This window comes from Hypanus sabinus, chromosome 4 (genome assembly GCF_030144855.1).
Source record: "Hypanus sabinus isolate sHypSab1 chromosome 4, sHypSab1.hap1, whole genome shotgun sequence".
NCBI classification, from domain to species: domain Eukaryota; kingdom Metazoa; phylum Chordata; class Chondrichthyes; order Myliobatiformes; family Dasyatidae; genus Hypanus; species Hypanus sabinus.
The window spans coordinates 90,431,209-90,444,378 of NC_082709.1; the positions used below are offsets into that span (position 1 = coordinate 90,431,209).

The 13,170-nt window shown below is 45.1% G+C and overlaps 1 protein-coding gene across 1 annotated transcript; it reads right to left on the bottom strand.

Moving 5' to 3' along the window:
- Nucleotides 1-4,307: 4,307 nt before the first annotated feature.
- fev (FEV transcription factor, ETS family member) lies at nucleotides 4,308-12,909 on the bottom strand. Its single transcript, XM_059965993.1, has 6 exons — nucleotides 12,823-12,909; nucleotides 12,049-12,067; nucleotides 11,289-11,311; nucleotides 9,466-9,537; nucleotides 6,099-6,108; nucleotides 4,308-4,846 (listed from the first exon to the last, which is right to left on the bottom strand). The coding sequence occupies exons 1-6, from the start codon at nucleotides 12,907-12,909 to the stop codon at nucleotides 4,308-4,310; spliced, it is 750 nt and encodes a 249-aa protein (XP_059821976.1).
- Nucleotides 12,910-13,170: the final 261 nt, after the last annotated feature.

Sequence of the window (13,170 nt, forward strand, 5' to 3'; positions counted from 1 at the left end):
GTTAGTGTAACACTACAGTGGGGTGTGACATGGTAGTGTAGTGGTTAGTGTAACACTACAATGGTGTGACATGGTAGTGTAGTGGTTAGAGTAACACTACAATGGTGTGACATGGTAGTGTAGTGGTTAGTGTAACACTACAGTGGGGTGTGACATGGTAGTGTAGTGGTTAGAGTAACACTACAATGGGGTGACATGGTAGTGTAGTGGTTAGAGTAACACTACAATGGTGTGACATAGTAGTGTAGTGGTTAGAGTAACACTACAGTGGGGTGTGACATGGTAGTGTAGTGGTTAGTGTAACACTACAATGGTGTGACATGGTAGTGTAGTGGTTAGAGTAACACTACAGTGGTGTGACATGGTTGTGTAGTGGTTAGAGTAACACTACAATGGGGTGACATGGTAGTGTAGTGGTTAGAGTAACACTACAATGGGGTGATATGATATTGTAGCAGTTAGTGTAACACTACAGTGGGGTGTGACATGGTAGTGTAGTGGTTAGTGTAACACTACAATGGGGTGACATGGTAGTGTAGTGGTTAGTGTAACACTACAGTTGTGTGACATGGTAGTGTAGTGGTTAGTGTAACACTACAATGGGGTGACATGGTAGTGTAGTGGTTAGAGTAACACTACAATGGGGTGACATGGTAGTGTAGTGGTTAGAGTAACACTACAGTGGTGTGACATAGTAGTGTAGTGGTTAGAGTAACACTACAATGGGGTGACATGGTAGTGTAGTGGTTAGTGTAACACTACAGTGGGGTGTGACATGGTAGTGTAGTGGTTAGAGTAACATTATAGTGGGGTGACATGGTAGTGTAGTGGTTACTGTAACACTACAGTTGTGTGACATGATAGTGTAGCAGTTAGTGTAACCCTACAATGGGTTGACATGGTAGTGTAGCAGTTAGTGTAACCCTGTAGTGGTGTGACATGGTAGTGTAGTGGTTAGTGTAACACTACATTGGGGTGTGACTTAGTAGTGTAGTGTTTAGTTTAACCCTTTTACAGAGCAGCAACCTATGGTCAGATCTGCTACTGTCTGGAAGGTGTTTATACATCCTCCCAGTGACCACGGGGGTTTTCCCACATCCCAAAGTCATACGAGCTGATAGGTTGATTGGTCACGGGTGTAATTGGGCAGTTGGCATCGTTGGGCTGGAAGGGCCTGTTACTGTACTGTATCTCTAAATATAACTTAAAACAATTACAGCAGAGAATGAAACAGAAAGGCTTTTTAACTTCGATGGGCATTGAGGCATATGGAAATCGTGATGGAAGGCCAAACATAAAGGCTGATTCCAGGGATCGTTGTGTACACAAGGAGTAAAATGGTTTTTTTTAATGTCTTTGGGTAGCAACATAAATGGAAACCTGTATGGACTTAGCAAGATCAGGCATGGCCTCACCAAACAGTGGAGCAATTAATGTTTTTATTAACATTGAGAGACTTTGGGGAAGGCTAAGAAAAGTTTAATAGATAAATGAAAACTTAACAAATTTCAAACTAACTTACATTTAGGTACAGGCAGCATCTTTTTCCCAGGGTTGAACTGTCTAATACCAGAGGGGATATTTTTAAGGTGAGAGGGGGTAATTTCAAAGGAGAAATGAGGGCCTAGTTTTTTTACACAGAGTGCCTGGAGTGGTGGTACAACCAGACATATTGGAGATTTTTAAGTGACGTTTAGAAAGGCACATGAATGTGAAATAAATGGAAGGATACAGAATTAACTGGTGGGTGGAAAACTAAAGGCCATAGACTTCAGGTGAGAGGAAGGAGGAGTACAAACCTGAGGAGTAAATTTTTAACTCCAAGGGTGGTCCGTATATGAAATTTCCTGTCAGAAGAAGTCATACAAATGCTGGAGGAACTCAGCAGATCAGGCAGAATCTATAAATCAACAATGTTTTGGGCCGAGACATTTCATCAAGTCTCAGTCCAAAATGTCAGTTTTTTAGCCATATATGTGCTGAGATCCTCCAGCACTTTGTGTGACTTCCTCTGGATTTACTGCATCTGTAGAATTTCATGTTTTTATGCCAAAGGAAGCGTTTGAGGGAGGGGTAATAGCGACATTTAAAGGTAATTTGAACAGATACGTGGATATAAAATGTTTAATGGAATACAGCACAGCTCAAGCCCTTGAACCCAAAACTACTCCAGGATCAATCTAAGCCTTCACTCCCACATAACCCTCCATTTTTCTTTCATCTATGTGCCTATCTATTAAATGTGCCGAATGTATCTATGTCTCCCACCACCCCTGAACAGGGTGTTCTATACACCCACCACTCTGTGTAAAAAACCTATGTCTGTCTCTCCTCTATACTCTCCTCCAGTCATCTTAAAATTAAAATTATGTCATCTGGTATTAGCCATTTCTGCCCTGGGAGAAAGGCACTGGCTGTCCACACTATCTATGCCTCTTATCACCTTGTACACCTCTATCAAGTCACCTCTCATCCTCCACACTGAAGAGAAAAGCTCTGGCTCGCTCAACCTATCCTCATAAGACATGTTCTCTAACTCTCTGCACCCTCTCTAAAGTTCCCACATCCTTCTTATTATGAGGCGACCAGAACTGAACAATATTGTTCAGAGTAATACTGAGTAATATTGGCCAGGTGAGGGCAAATGGGACTGGCTAGGATGGTTGGCATGAACCAGCTGGGCTGAAGGCCCTGTTTCTGTGCTGTTAGGACTCCGACTCTTGGAGCTTGTAGACTATTTATACAAGTTTACTGAGTAAATAAGAAACTGCACTTTCCAACGGAAGGGATGTGAGTGAGCAGAGGATTCACATCTAAGATACTTGGCAAGAAAGGAGGAGGGAAATTTTAATTCTAATCCAGAATCCACTGCTTCGGAGGGCGGTGGAAGTAGGTTCCGGGCTCGGAATTGGTTTACCATCAGGGCTATTGGCAGGAAGCAAGGGATGGGATGATCTGAATAGCTCTGACAAAGAGCCACGTGAAGGGACAGCATGATGGGCTGAATAGCTTAAAACCGAGAACAGTGCAGTCCTTCAGCCCAGCATGTTACACCAACCTTTAACCTGCTCTAAGATCAATCTGACCCTTCCCTTCACATAGTCTTCTAATTTCCTGTTATCCATGTTCCTATCTAAGAGTCTCTTAAATGTAGCTGCCTCTACCACCACCCCTGGCAGGAAGATCTACACACTCACTACACAGTGTAAAGCACAGACAGTACATCTGGCAATACCCCTGCAATCAACCTAAAATCATGACCCTGGTATTAACCATGCCCACCAGGGCAAAACTCTCCGGCTGTCCACTCACTCTATGTCTCTTATCATTTTGTACAGCTCTAGCAAATCATCTTCCTTGATAGAGGTGTACAAGATCATAAAAGGCAAGATGATGCTTCTTTCTATGATGTTTCCATTTGGAATGAACTCAGTAGCAACCCTGTAAAATGGTTATGATTCAGAATGTAACAAAGCAAGGGATGTGCTGGAGAAACTCGGCAGGCAGAGGAGCATCAGTGGGGGGACAGGAACTGTTGTTGTTTCAGGCCAAAACCCTGCATCTGCACTAATTGAAAAGGTTAAGACTTTATCCCTTGGAACACAGAAGATTGAGAGGAAATTTCATAGAGGTATTCAAAATTATGAGGTTAAATGAAAGCAGGCTTTTTCCACTGAGGATGGGTGGGACTACAACTAGATGTCATAGGTTCAGGGTGAAAGAAAACCCCAGGGTTCAAGGGGTCATGGGTCCCTCATATTAAGGGGAGTATGAGGAAAAACTTCTCCACTCAGAGGGTAGTGAGAGAGTAGAATGAGCTGCCAGAACGAGTGGTGCAGGCGAGCTTGATTTCAACATTTAAGAGAAATTTATTTAGGTAGATGGATGAGAGAGGTATGGGGGGGGGGGGCTATGGTCTGGATACAGGTCGATGGGAGAAGGCAGTTTACGTGGTTTGCACAGACTAGATGGGCTGAAGGACATGTTTCTGTGCTGCACTTTTCTATTACTCTATGACTGTTGAGTGCAGATGCAGGTTTTCACCCTGAAATGTCGCCAGTTCCTTTCCTTTCGCAGATGCTGCCTGACCCACTGAGTTCCTCCAGCAGATTGTTTGTTGCTCCAGATTCCAACAAGTACATTCTCTCATGTCTCAGATAAGGGCATCAAACGGCATTGAGACATTAATCAGAGACACTGTATTTCATTTCTTTCCCTCTTCAATTCGGGATTTGATCAGGATAAACATCTCCTGTGCAAAAAAGGAAACAGCAGGATCTGTTGTGCCCACACCAGTTGTACCACACTCAGTGGTAGGGGCTGTTGAGGTTATTGATGCTGGTAATGTTACTGATGCTGCTGAGGTGTGACCCACCCACAGGACTGAAGTGGGCTGGGCTCTGCAGCCCATGCCCCGGATAGAGGGCAGGGGTTGACCCTGACCAGTAGGAGAATCCCGAGGGCGTGACGTTGGACGTCACCAGATTGAGCTTGGGGATCTCAGAGAAGGGGATGTGGGCGAGGTTACTCTGGAGCTTGTAGAGGGCATGCTCAGCCGCAGAAGGCTGGCACACCTGAGCCAGCCCATGGAAGTCGAACTTGTAGGCGTAGCGTTTCCCGTGAACCTTGGTCATAATATTCTTGTCGTAGTAGTAGCGGAGGGCCCGACTCAGCTTGTCGTAGTTCATGTTGGGCTTGCTCTTGCGCTCACCCCAGCGCCGCGCCACCTCGTCCGGGTCCGTCAGCTTGAACTCGCCATTGGTTCCTTCCCAGGCGATGCAGTTGACATTGGTGCTGTCAGACAACAACTCCAGGAGGAACTGCCACAGCTGGATCTGCCCACTCCCTAGAGCCGAAGAAATTCAGTTAGAGACAAGGAGCTTGCATTCCTAACACAGCACACTACCTCTCAAAGCACAGATTTTATTTATTTCATTTAGAGAAACAAGCCCTTCTAGCCCAATGAGCCTCTTCCCCACTGCTCAATTACATCCACGTGGCCAATTCACCTACTACACATACGAGATCCTCCAGTAGAGGCGGGAAGTGTCTGGCGCTGTAATAACCATTACTCTAACCACTTCATTGCTGGGCTGACAGCAACAGTAGAGAAAATATTTTTTCCTTGCAGATTTCAAGACCCCAAAAGAGAGGATATTGATCTGTGATGCTACTGCAAGTAAGTTTTTCAATGCATCTGTGCATTCATGTACTCCTGTGGATGATAATAAACTCAAATTTGACTTTGACTTTCAGATACTTGGTAGGAGAGTGAGAGGAAGAATATGAGAAATGTTTATATCTGAGATGGAAGGCACTGTTTAAGAGGGTGGTGGAAACAGTTTGAAAATTCAGGTTTAGATTTACCTATCAAATATACGTGGAATCACACAGTGAAATGCATGGTTCGCATCAATAACCAACACAACCTAACGACATGCTGGGGGCATTCCAGCACCAACACAGCATGACCACAGTGCTCGGCAGAACAACGTAGAACACAACAAGTAACAGGAAAACAAGTGTCTTTCCTCCCTCCCACACATGCATATGGTCCTCATAGGGATTCAGAATTGGTTTAGTGTCGAGGAGTATGAGAAAAATGCAGGAACACCCCTTCCCAAACAGAGATCACTAAATAAATTGATGTAGCATTGGAACTATTGATAAACAGTTTAGAAAGTAGCAACATGGAGGACAAGTGTGTAAAGTATGGATTGCAATGTGAATACACCAGTTAAAACCATCTCCTGCCTTCATTTAATTGCAAAGACACAAGTTGGCGACAAGTGTGAACCTGAATGTCAGTGGATATCACCAACTGCCCCAACAATTACGGGATGAGACGGCGAGGGGAAATGCAGAAAGCCGTCATGGACACTAACAAAGAGACGTGTGAGTAACAGTGCACCGTAAATGGTGAGAGATGCACAACTAGGAAATTTAAAGTGAAAATAACGTAGCAATGGCTTTAGTCGGAAAAGTTGACAAATTTGACAGTGCTTCTGAATTTTAACATGTACAATGTGGATAAGGAAAAGAAAGACCTTGTGCTTTTTAGCTTAACAGATGCTAGAACACACAGTCTCTGACACAACCTGGTATCTTCTGAAAAACAAGACATTCAACAAAATTGTTACAATTTTACAAAACCACTTGAGCCCTAAACCACTGGTAGTAGCGGAGAGATTTTGATTTTACAAAAGGACCAGTCAAAGGATAAACACATTTGTGAATACATTGCCGAACTGTGCAAACTTCTAGTACAGCACAGTGGCTTTAGAGATGGCCTTTCTGATGCATTAAGGGATCGGCCTGTATGTGGCATGCACAGTCAAAGCACTCTGAAGAGACTACTGTCAGAAAGAGACCTAACCTTAGAATGGGCATTGACCATTGCAATATCATTAGACTGCGGCAGACCTAAAGTAAGGGTTAGAATGTGAAACACAAAATGTCCCTGAATAGTCCAAAAAGCCAAAAATGTTATCAATACAGCAAGTCCTCCCATGATGCAAATAAGTGGTGGCTCAAAGATAAAGTTTGCAGTAAGTGTCATAGAAAGTGTGCAAATAAAACAAAAAGTACAACCAAAGGGAAAAATCACAGCGAGTGAAAAATTTCAAACACCAAACTAAGCAAATGCACAAAGTGACCGAATGTGAAACAGAGTCAGACAACACAGAGTCTGATGAAGCTGAGCTGTGATGCCTAGAACTGCACAGTATAACTGAAGCAGATCACAATAGGTGTAAAACTGAAAATGGAGCTTGATACAGGATCAGCTTTGTCTATAATTTCTGAGGCTGATTACAACAGACCGTTTTCTAAGATACCGTCAGAAAAGACCTCAGTAATGGTAAAGACAGGTGAAAAATTGTCTCCCAAAGGAAAACTGAAGGTAAATGAGACATGGAGGCCAAACACAGCAGTTAGAGCTTTATGGATTGAAAAGTGGAGGGCCAATGCTTTTCAGATGTGAATGGTTGAGAAAAATCCAACTAGACTGGCACTCAGTCAAAGCTCTCAGTGTGACATCAATAGACAATAGACAATAGGTGCAGGAGTAGGCCATTTGGCCCTTCTAGCTAGCACCCCATTCACTGTGATCATGGCTGATCATACACAATCAGTACCCCGTTCCTGCCCTCTCCCCATTTCCCTTGACCTCGCTATCTATAAGAGCTCTATCTAACTCTCTCTTGAATGCATCCAGAGACTTGGCCTCCACTGCCTTCTGGGGCAGGGCATTTCACATATCCACTACTCTCTGGGTGAAAAAGTTTTTCCACATCTCTGTTCTAAATGGCCTACCCCTTATTCTTAAACTGTGGCCTCTAGTTCTGGACTCACCCATCAGCGGGAACATGCTTCCTGCCTCCAGTGTGTCCAATCCCTTAATAATCTTGTATGTTTCAATCAGATCCCCTCTCATCCTTCTAACTTCCAGTGTATACAAGCCCAGTCGCTCCAGTCTTTCAACATATGACAGTCCCGCCATTCCAGGAATTAACCTTGTGAACCTACGCTGCACTCCCTCAATAGCAAGAATGTCCTTCCTCAAATTTGGAGACCAAAACTGCACACAATACTCCAGGTGTGGTCTCACCAGGGCCCTGTACAGCTGCAGAAGGACCTCTTTACTCCTATACTCAATTCCTCTTGTTATAAAAGCCAGAATGCCATTAGCTTTCTTCACTGCCTGCTGTACCTGCATGCTTGCTTTCATTGACTGATGTACAAGAACACCTAGATCTCGTTGTACTTCCCATTTTCCTAACTTGACTCCCTTTAGATATTAATCTGCCTTCCTGTTCTTGCAACCAAAGTGGATAACCTCACATTTATTCACATTAAACTGCATCTGCCATACATTTGTCCACTCACCCAACCTGTCCAAGTCACCCTGCATTCTCATAACATCCTCCTGACATTTCACACTGCCACACAGCTTTGTGTCATCAGCAAATTTGCTAATGTTACTTGTAATCCCTTCATCTAAATCATTAATGTATATTGTAAACAGCTGCGGTCCCAGAACCGAACCTTGCGGTACCCCACTGGTCACAGCCTGCCATTCCGAAAGGGACCCATTAATCACAACTCTTTGTTTCCTGTCAGCCAGCCAATTTTCAATCCATGTCAGTACTCTGCCCCCAATACCATGTGCCCTAATTTTGCCCACTAATCTCCTATGTGGGACTTTATCAAAAGCTTTCTGGAAGTCCAGGTACACTACATCCACTGGCTCTCCCTTGTCCATTTTCATAGTTATATCCTCAAAAAACTCCAGAAAATTAGTCAAGCGTGATTTTCCCTTCATAAATCCATGCTGACTCGGATTGATCCTTCTACTGCTATCCAAATGTGTCGTAATTTCCTCTTTTATAATTGGCTCCAGCATCCTTCCCACCACTGACATCAGGCTAACCGGTCTATAATTCCCTGTTTTCTCTCTCCCTCCTTTCTTGAAAAGTGGGACAACATTAGCCACCCTCCAATCAGCAGGAACTGTTCCTGAATCTATAGAACATTGAAAAATGATTACCAATGCACCCACGATTTCTAGAGCCACCTCTTTAAGTACCCTGGGATGCAGACCATCAGATCCCAGGGACTTATCAGCCTTCAGACTCAACAGTCTATCCAACACCGTTTCTTGCCTAATATAAATTTCCTTCAGTTCATCCTTTACCCTAGTTCCTTTGGCCACTATTATATCTGGGAGATTGTTTGTGTCTTCCCTAGTGAAGACAGATCCAAAGTACCTGTTCAACTCATCTGCCATTTCCTTGTTCCCCATAATAAATTCACCCGTTTCTGTCTTCAATGGCCCAATTTTGGTCTTAACTATTTTTTTTGCTATTCATATACCTAAAGAAGCTTTTTCAACAGGCAAATGAGACTGAACAGTAGCTCTAACCAGAGACTGGAACAACTGCTTAATGCTAAAGGAAAGGTATCTGAGAAGGAGATTGGTAAACTCCAAGGCATGAAGGCTAGATTTGAACTGGATGAAGCAGCAACACCAAGATTCCATAAAGCACAACCATTGCCTTACACACTACGTCCTAAAGTGGTTGCTGAAGTTCAGAGCTTGGAAGTGTCTGGAATTCTCTTCAAGGCTGAATGGAGTGACTGGGCACACTCATTGTCCCAGTGATCAAAAAAAAGGAAGGCTGGAGCCATTTGGGCATGTGGGGATTTCAAGGTGAGCATCAACCTGGTGCTGCTTACTGTGCAGTATTCCCTGCCCTGAATAGAAGACATTTTTTCATCTTTGGCAGGCAGACATGTCACAAGCCTGTCTGCAAATAGAGATTGAGGAGTCAAACGGGAAGTTCCTCCCAATCGACACTCACAAGGGACAGCTCCTGTCTTGTTTTTGGTGTTGCATCAGTTCCAGCAATTTGGCAAAAAGCAACGGACCAAGTGCTTCAAGATGTCCCAGAAATACAATGTTACCTTGATGACATCATCATGACTGGCAAAAATTATGAAGAGCACCTCCAGGACCTTGGCAAAGTGCTTACCAGGCTGAGTGAATATGGTTTTCGCACAAAGAGAGAGAAATGTGAGTTTTTCAAGAATGAAATCTCCTATTGCGGACTTGTCATTGACAAGCAGGGCTTCCATAAGTCACAAGAGAAGACTGAAGTAGTGCAAAGGCACCCAAACCAGAAAATGTGTCACAACTCAGGTCATATTTGGGCCTAGTAAACTACTATCACTGGTTTCTCCCAAACATTGCTACAGTGCTACCTCCATTGAATGCACTGTTACAGACCGGAGAAAAGTGGGAAAGGTCAGAAAGCTGTGAAAGAGCATTCTGGGATATAAAGAGACTAATAACATCAGATGAAGTTACCCATTATGACCCATCCCTGTCCGTCAGACTGGTATGTGATGGGGCCCATTTGGCACTTGGCATCCCCTTATGGCATTGGAGCTCATTTGTCACACAGGATGAAAAGTGAATCTGAACTCCCGATTGTGTTTGCTTCAAGGTCACAAGGAGCTCAGAATGCAACTATGCATGGATCAAGTGAATGGCCCTGAGTCGAGTATGGGGAATAAAGAAGTTCCACCACTACCTCTACAGACTAAATGTTACACTAGTGACAGATCACCAGCTCCTTGTGTCCATTTCAATCCCAGCAAGGGAACTCCAGTGATGACTGTTAACTGGTTAAAATGTTGGGCACTTTTTTGAGGAACCCACACTTCTGAGATAGAGTTCAAGGGTACCAAACAACACAGCAACGTTGATGGCTTGTCACATCTTCCACTGTTGGCAACTGAAGAAGAAAAGTCTTCATACTGTGACCCAGTTGTACACCACATTGGTGAACCAGTTGCCAGTAACAAATTCCAAAATACAAAGGGAAACAAGGAATGATCCAACTTTGTTACAAATCTTTGAAATTGCCATGCAAAGATGGCCAGCTCATGGTAAACCTATCACCCTGGTAAAGGTTTCACTGCTAATGTAATAATCTTTCTGTAGAAGCAGTGTTTGGGTTCTGGTTAGAGATAATGGGTGCTTCGGAATGTGCGCCATCTAATGAGGGGAGCGGGGTTTTCTTTTGCGTGCCTGACACTGGTGTGAGAGTTGGTCTTTGCTCAGTGGGAAGTGGAGAGAGAAGATGCTGGAGAGAACCAGTCATAGGTCCCAGCCCAGTGTGGGACCATGATTCAATGGAGCAGGGTGTGGATCGGTGAGTATTGAATATGACTTTTGGACGAGTTGAGCTCCAACTTGTGCATATTTGACTATTTAATTATAATGGGCCTTTTTGTTATTTTCTTTCTTTTCTTTACTAACACTTTAGTTAAGTTAAGATTCATAAATATAATTCCTTTAATCATATGCAGTGTGCTGTCTGTAGTTTCATGGCACTGAGCTGTTTCAGGGTAGCAAATTATACAGCATCCACACAAACTGGGGTTTGGGGTGGGATGAGCTGTCTCAATCTCATGGGCTTGGCGGGACTGGAGGGTGGATTCCCTAGACTCACACTGCCAAGGAAATTGGGGAGGTTTCACGTGTGGGGGCATTGTCTGGGATCGATTTTGTTTGATGCTGTATGTTGCCCTGAACATCGATCCAGTGGGTTGTACGACGGAGTTTCAGAACATGTTTCAGGAGACGGCAGGGTGAAACTTCCCACCTACATTTTTCAGCTAGAGAGGCAGCTGAGTTGTTTGCAGTGTAGGGGGCTATTTAAACAGCTGAGGTAAACCAGTTAAGAATGGACCAAGTGGCGAAAGGCACGCAGTCACAGAACATGATTGCTTGGGGTCTCTGAATGTCTCCTAAGATGCGCCCCCTCCCCTCATTTGTGGAGCTGATTAGAGAAGTACGAGCAGAGGAGAATGCAGTGGAGGCACGGGGGGGTGAGTGGGTGCGGCCACCCTGGATGACAAAGTTAATAGGGGACGAACTACGCTGAGGGCTGCTAGTGACTGGGGTCCTGAGAGAAGAGGAGCAGCCAGTATGGTCTGTTTTATAACTGATGTGAAGAGGGGCACTTCAGATGGGAGTGTAAAGGATGGGAAAACTCTCAGTGAGTGAGCCCCCGGGTACCTAAGCAGAGAGAGACCCAGTGAGGGAACGGCCTGGCGTCTTGAGGGGAACTCATCCCCAGCAATATATTAAGGAACATCCTAAAGCAAAAAACTCTGTCCCTGAAGGCTTAGTGGGGCCAAGCTCCAGTGTATCGCTACAGATTGAGGGTATTTATGCTGGAGCCACACTTGCCACCGGCTCTCAGGTCACTCTGCCGTACTGTTCGTTTTATCACCGGTATTTGACACATTTACCATTGACGTCACTCAGTGCGCTAGAGATCTGGGGTCTTAGTACAGATGGCTATCCGTACGATGGTTACTTGTCATTGAAGCTGGAGTTTTCGGAGCCAGATCTGGGAGTAGCTGAGGCCCTTGATGCAGTAGTGCTGGCTTGTTCAGAACCGGTCGAGAAGGGTGGACCTTCAATTCTTGTGGGAACAAATATTCCTGTTGTGAGGAGGCTGGTGGGAGCCTGCAAGGAGAAAGTTGGAGAGAGCTTTCTGAAAACATTGTCCAATCACATTGTGTTCTGAGCTGCTTGTGAGGAAGTGCATGGCCGCACTGGGCTGGATGATGAGCGTAAACAAGGGACAGTCGAAACCGGTCGTGTTACAGCCCGGGGAAGTAGCAAGAGCGATGGGAAACCCCAAATTTCCCAGATTGCCTGATGCCGAGGCCCTCTTGGTGGATGCTCTGGAAGACCATGAGGGGGAGTCGGGATTTCCTGCTGGGGTACTGGTGAGGCCCGAATTGCAGAAGCCCTCCGTTGTACAGGTGAACAGGATGACAGTGAGTGTCAGGAACACTTTGGAATGGGAGGTCACCCACAGGTGGGGGATGCCAATGGCACACCTATTCCTGGTGACGGTGATGTCTAGAGTCACTGTGAGACAAGCCAGGGAGAAACTCTCTCCAAAAATAAGAAAGATGACTGCCAAGTCATTCAACTCTGGGGACTCCCCGGCACCTGTGGGTTGGAAGAGGAGGTTCATAGAGAAGATGTTGAAACTGAAAGGTGTCTTTTCCACTGACAAGAATGATGTGTGTTGTTCCAAGAGCACTCGTCACACTATCTGGGTGACCGAGGATACCCCGTTCAGAGAGAGGTCGCAGCAACTGGCCCCTGAAGAGCTGGAAGATGTTCAGCAGCATTTGTGGGATCATCACTCAGTCCTGAAGCCCTTACGTATTTCCAGTAGTGGTGGCCAGGAAGGAGAATGGGAAGGTACAGGTGTGTGTGATCAGGCGTACCGTCCCTGTCCAGTGACAGGTACAGTATGTCGCATCTGGAATTATTTCCAGGTAACAGACGATTTCCATCACGCTGCTCTGACGCATCGTATACCAGGCAAGTTGCAGCAGTGGTTTGCCATTGCCTTCTGCCGGGTGAGTGTTTTTTTTAAGAGGTCACCAGCTCTTAATGGGAGCCGGCTAGATTCGAATTCGGGACCTCTTGCCCCAAAGTCCAGCGCTGATGCCACTACGCCACCAGCCAGCCTGAAAATCGAAGATGTGCTGGCCTGTCTGAATGGTGCAAAGTGGTTCAGTGTGCTAGACTTGAGGAGTGGATATTACCCGATCCCCAGGAGTGAGGCTGAC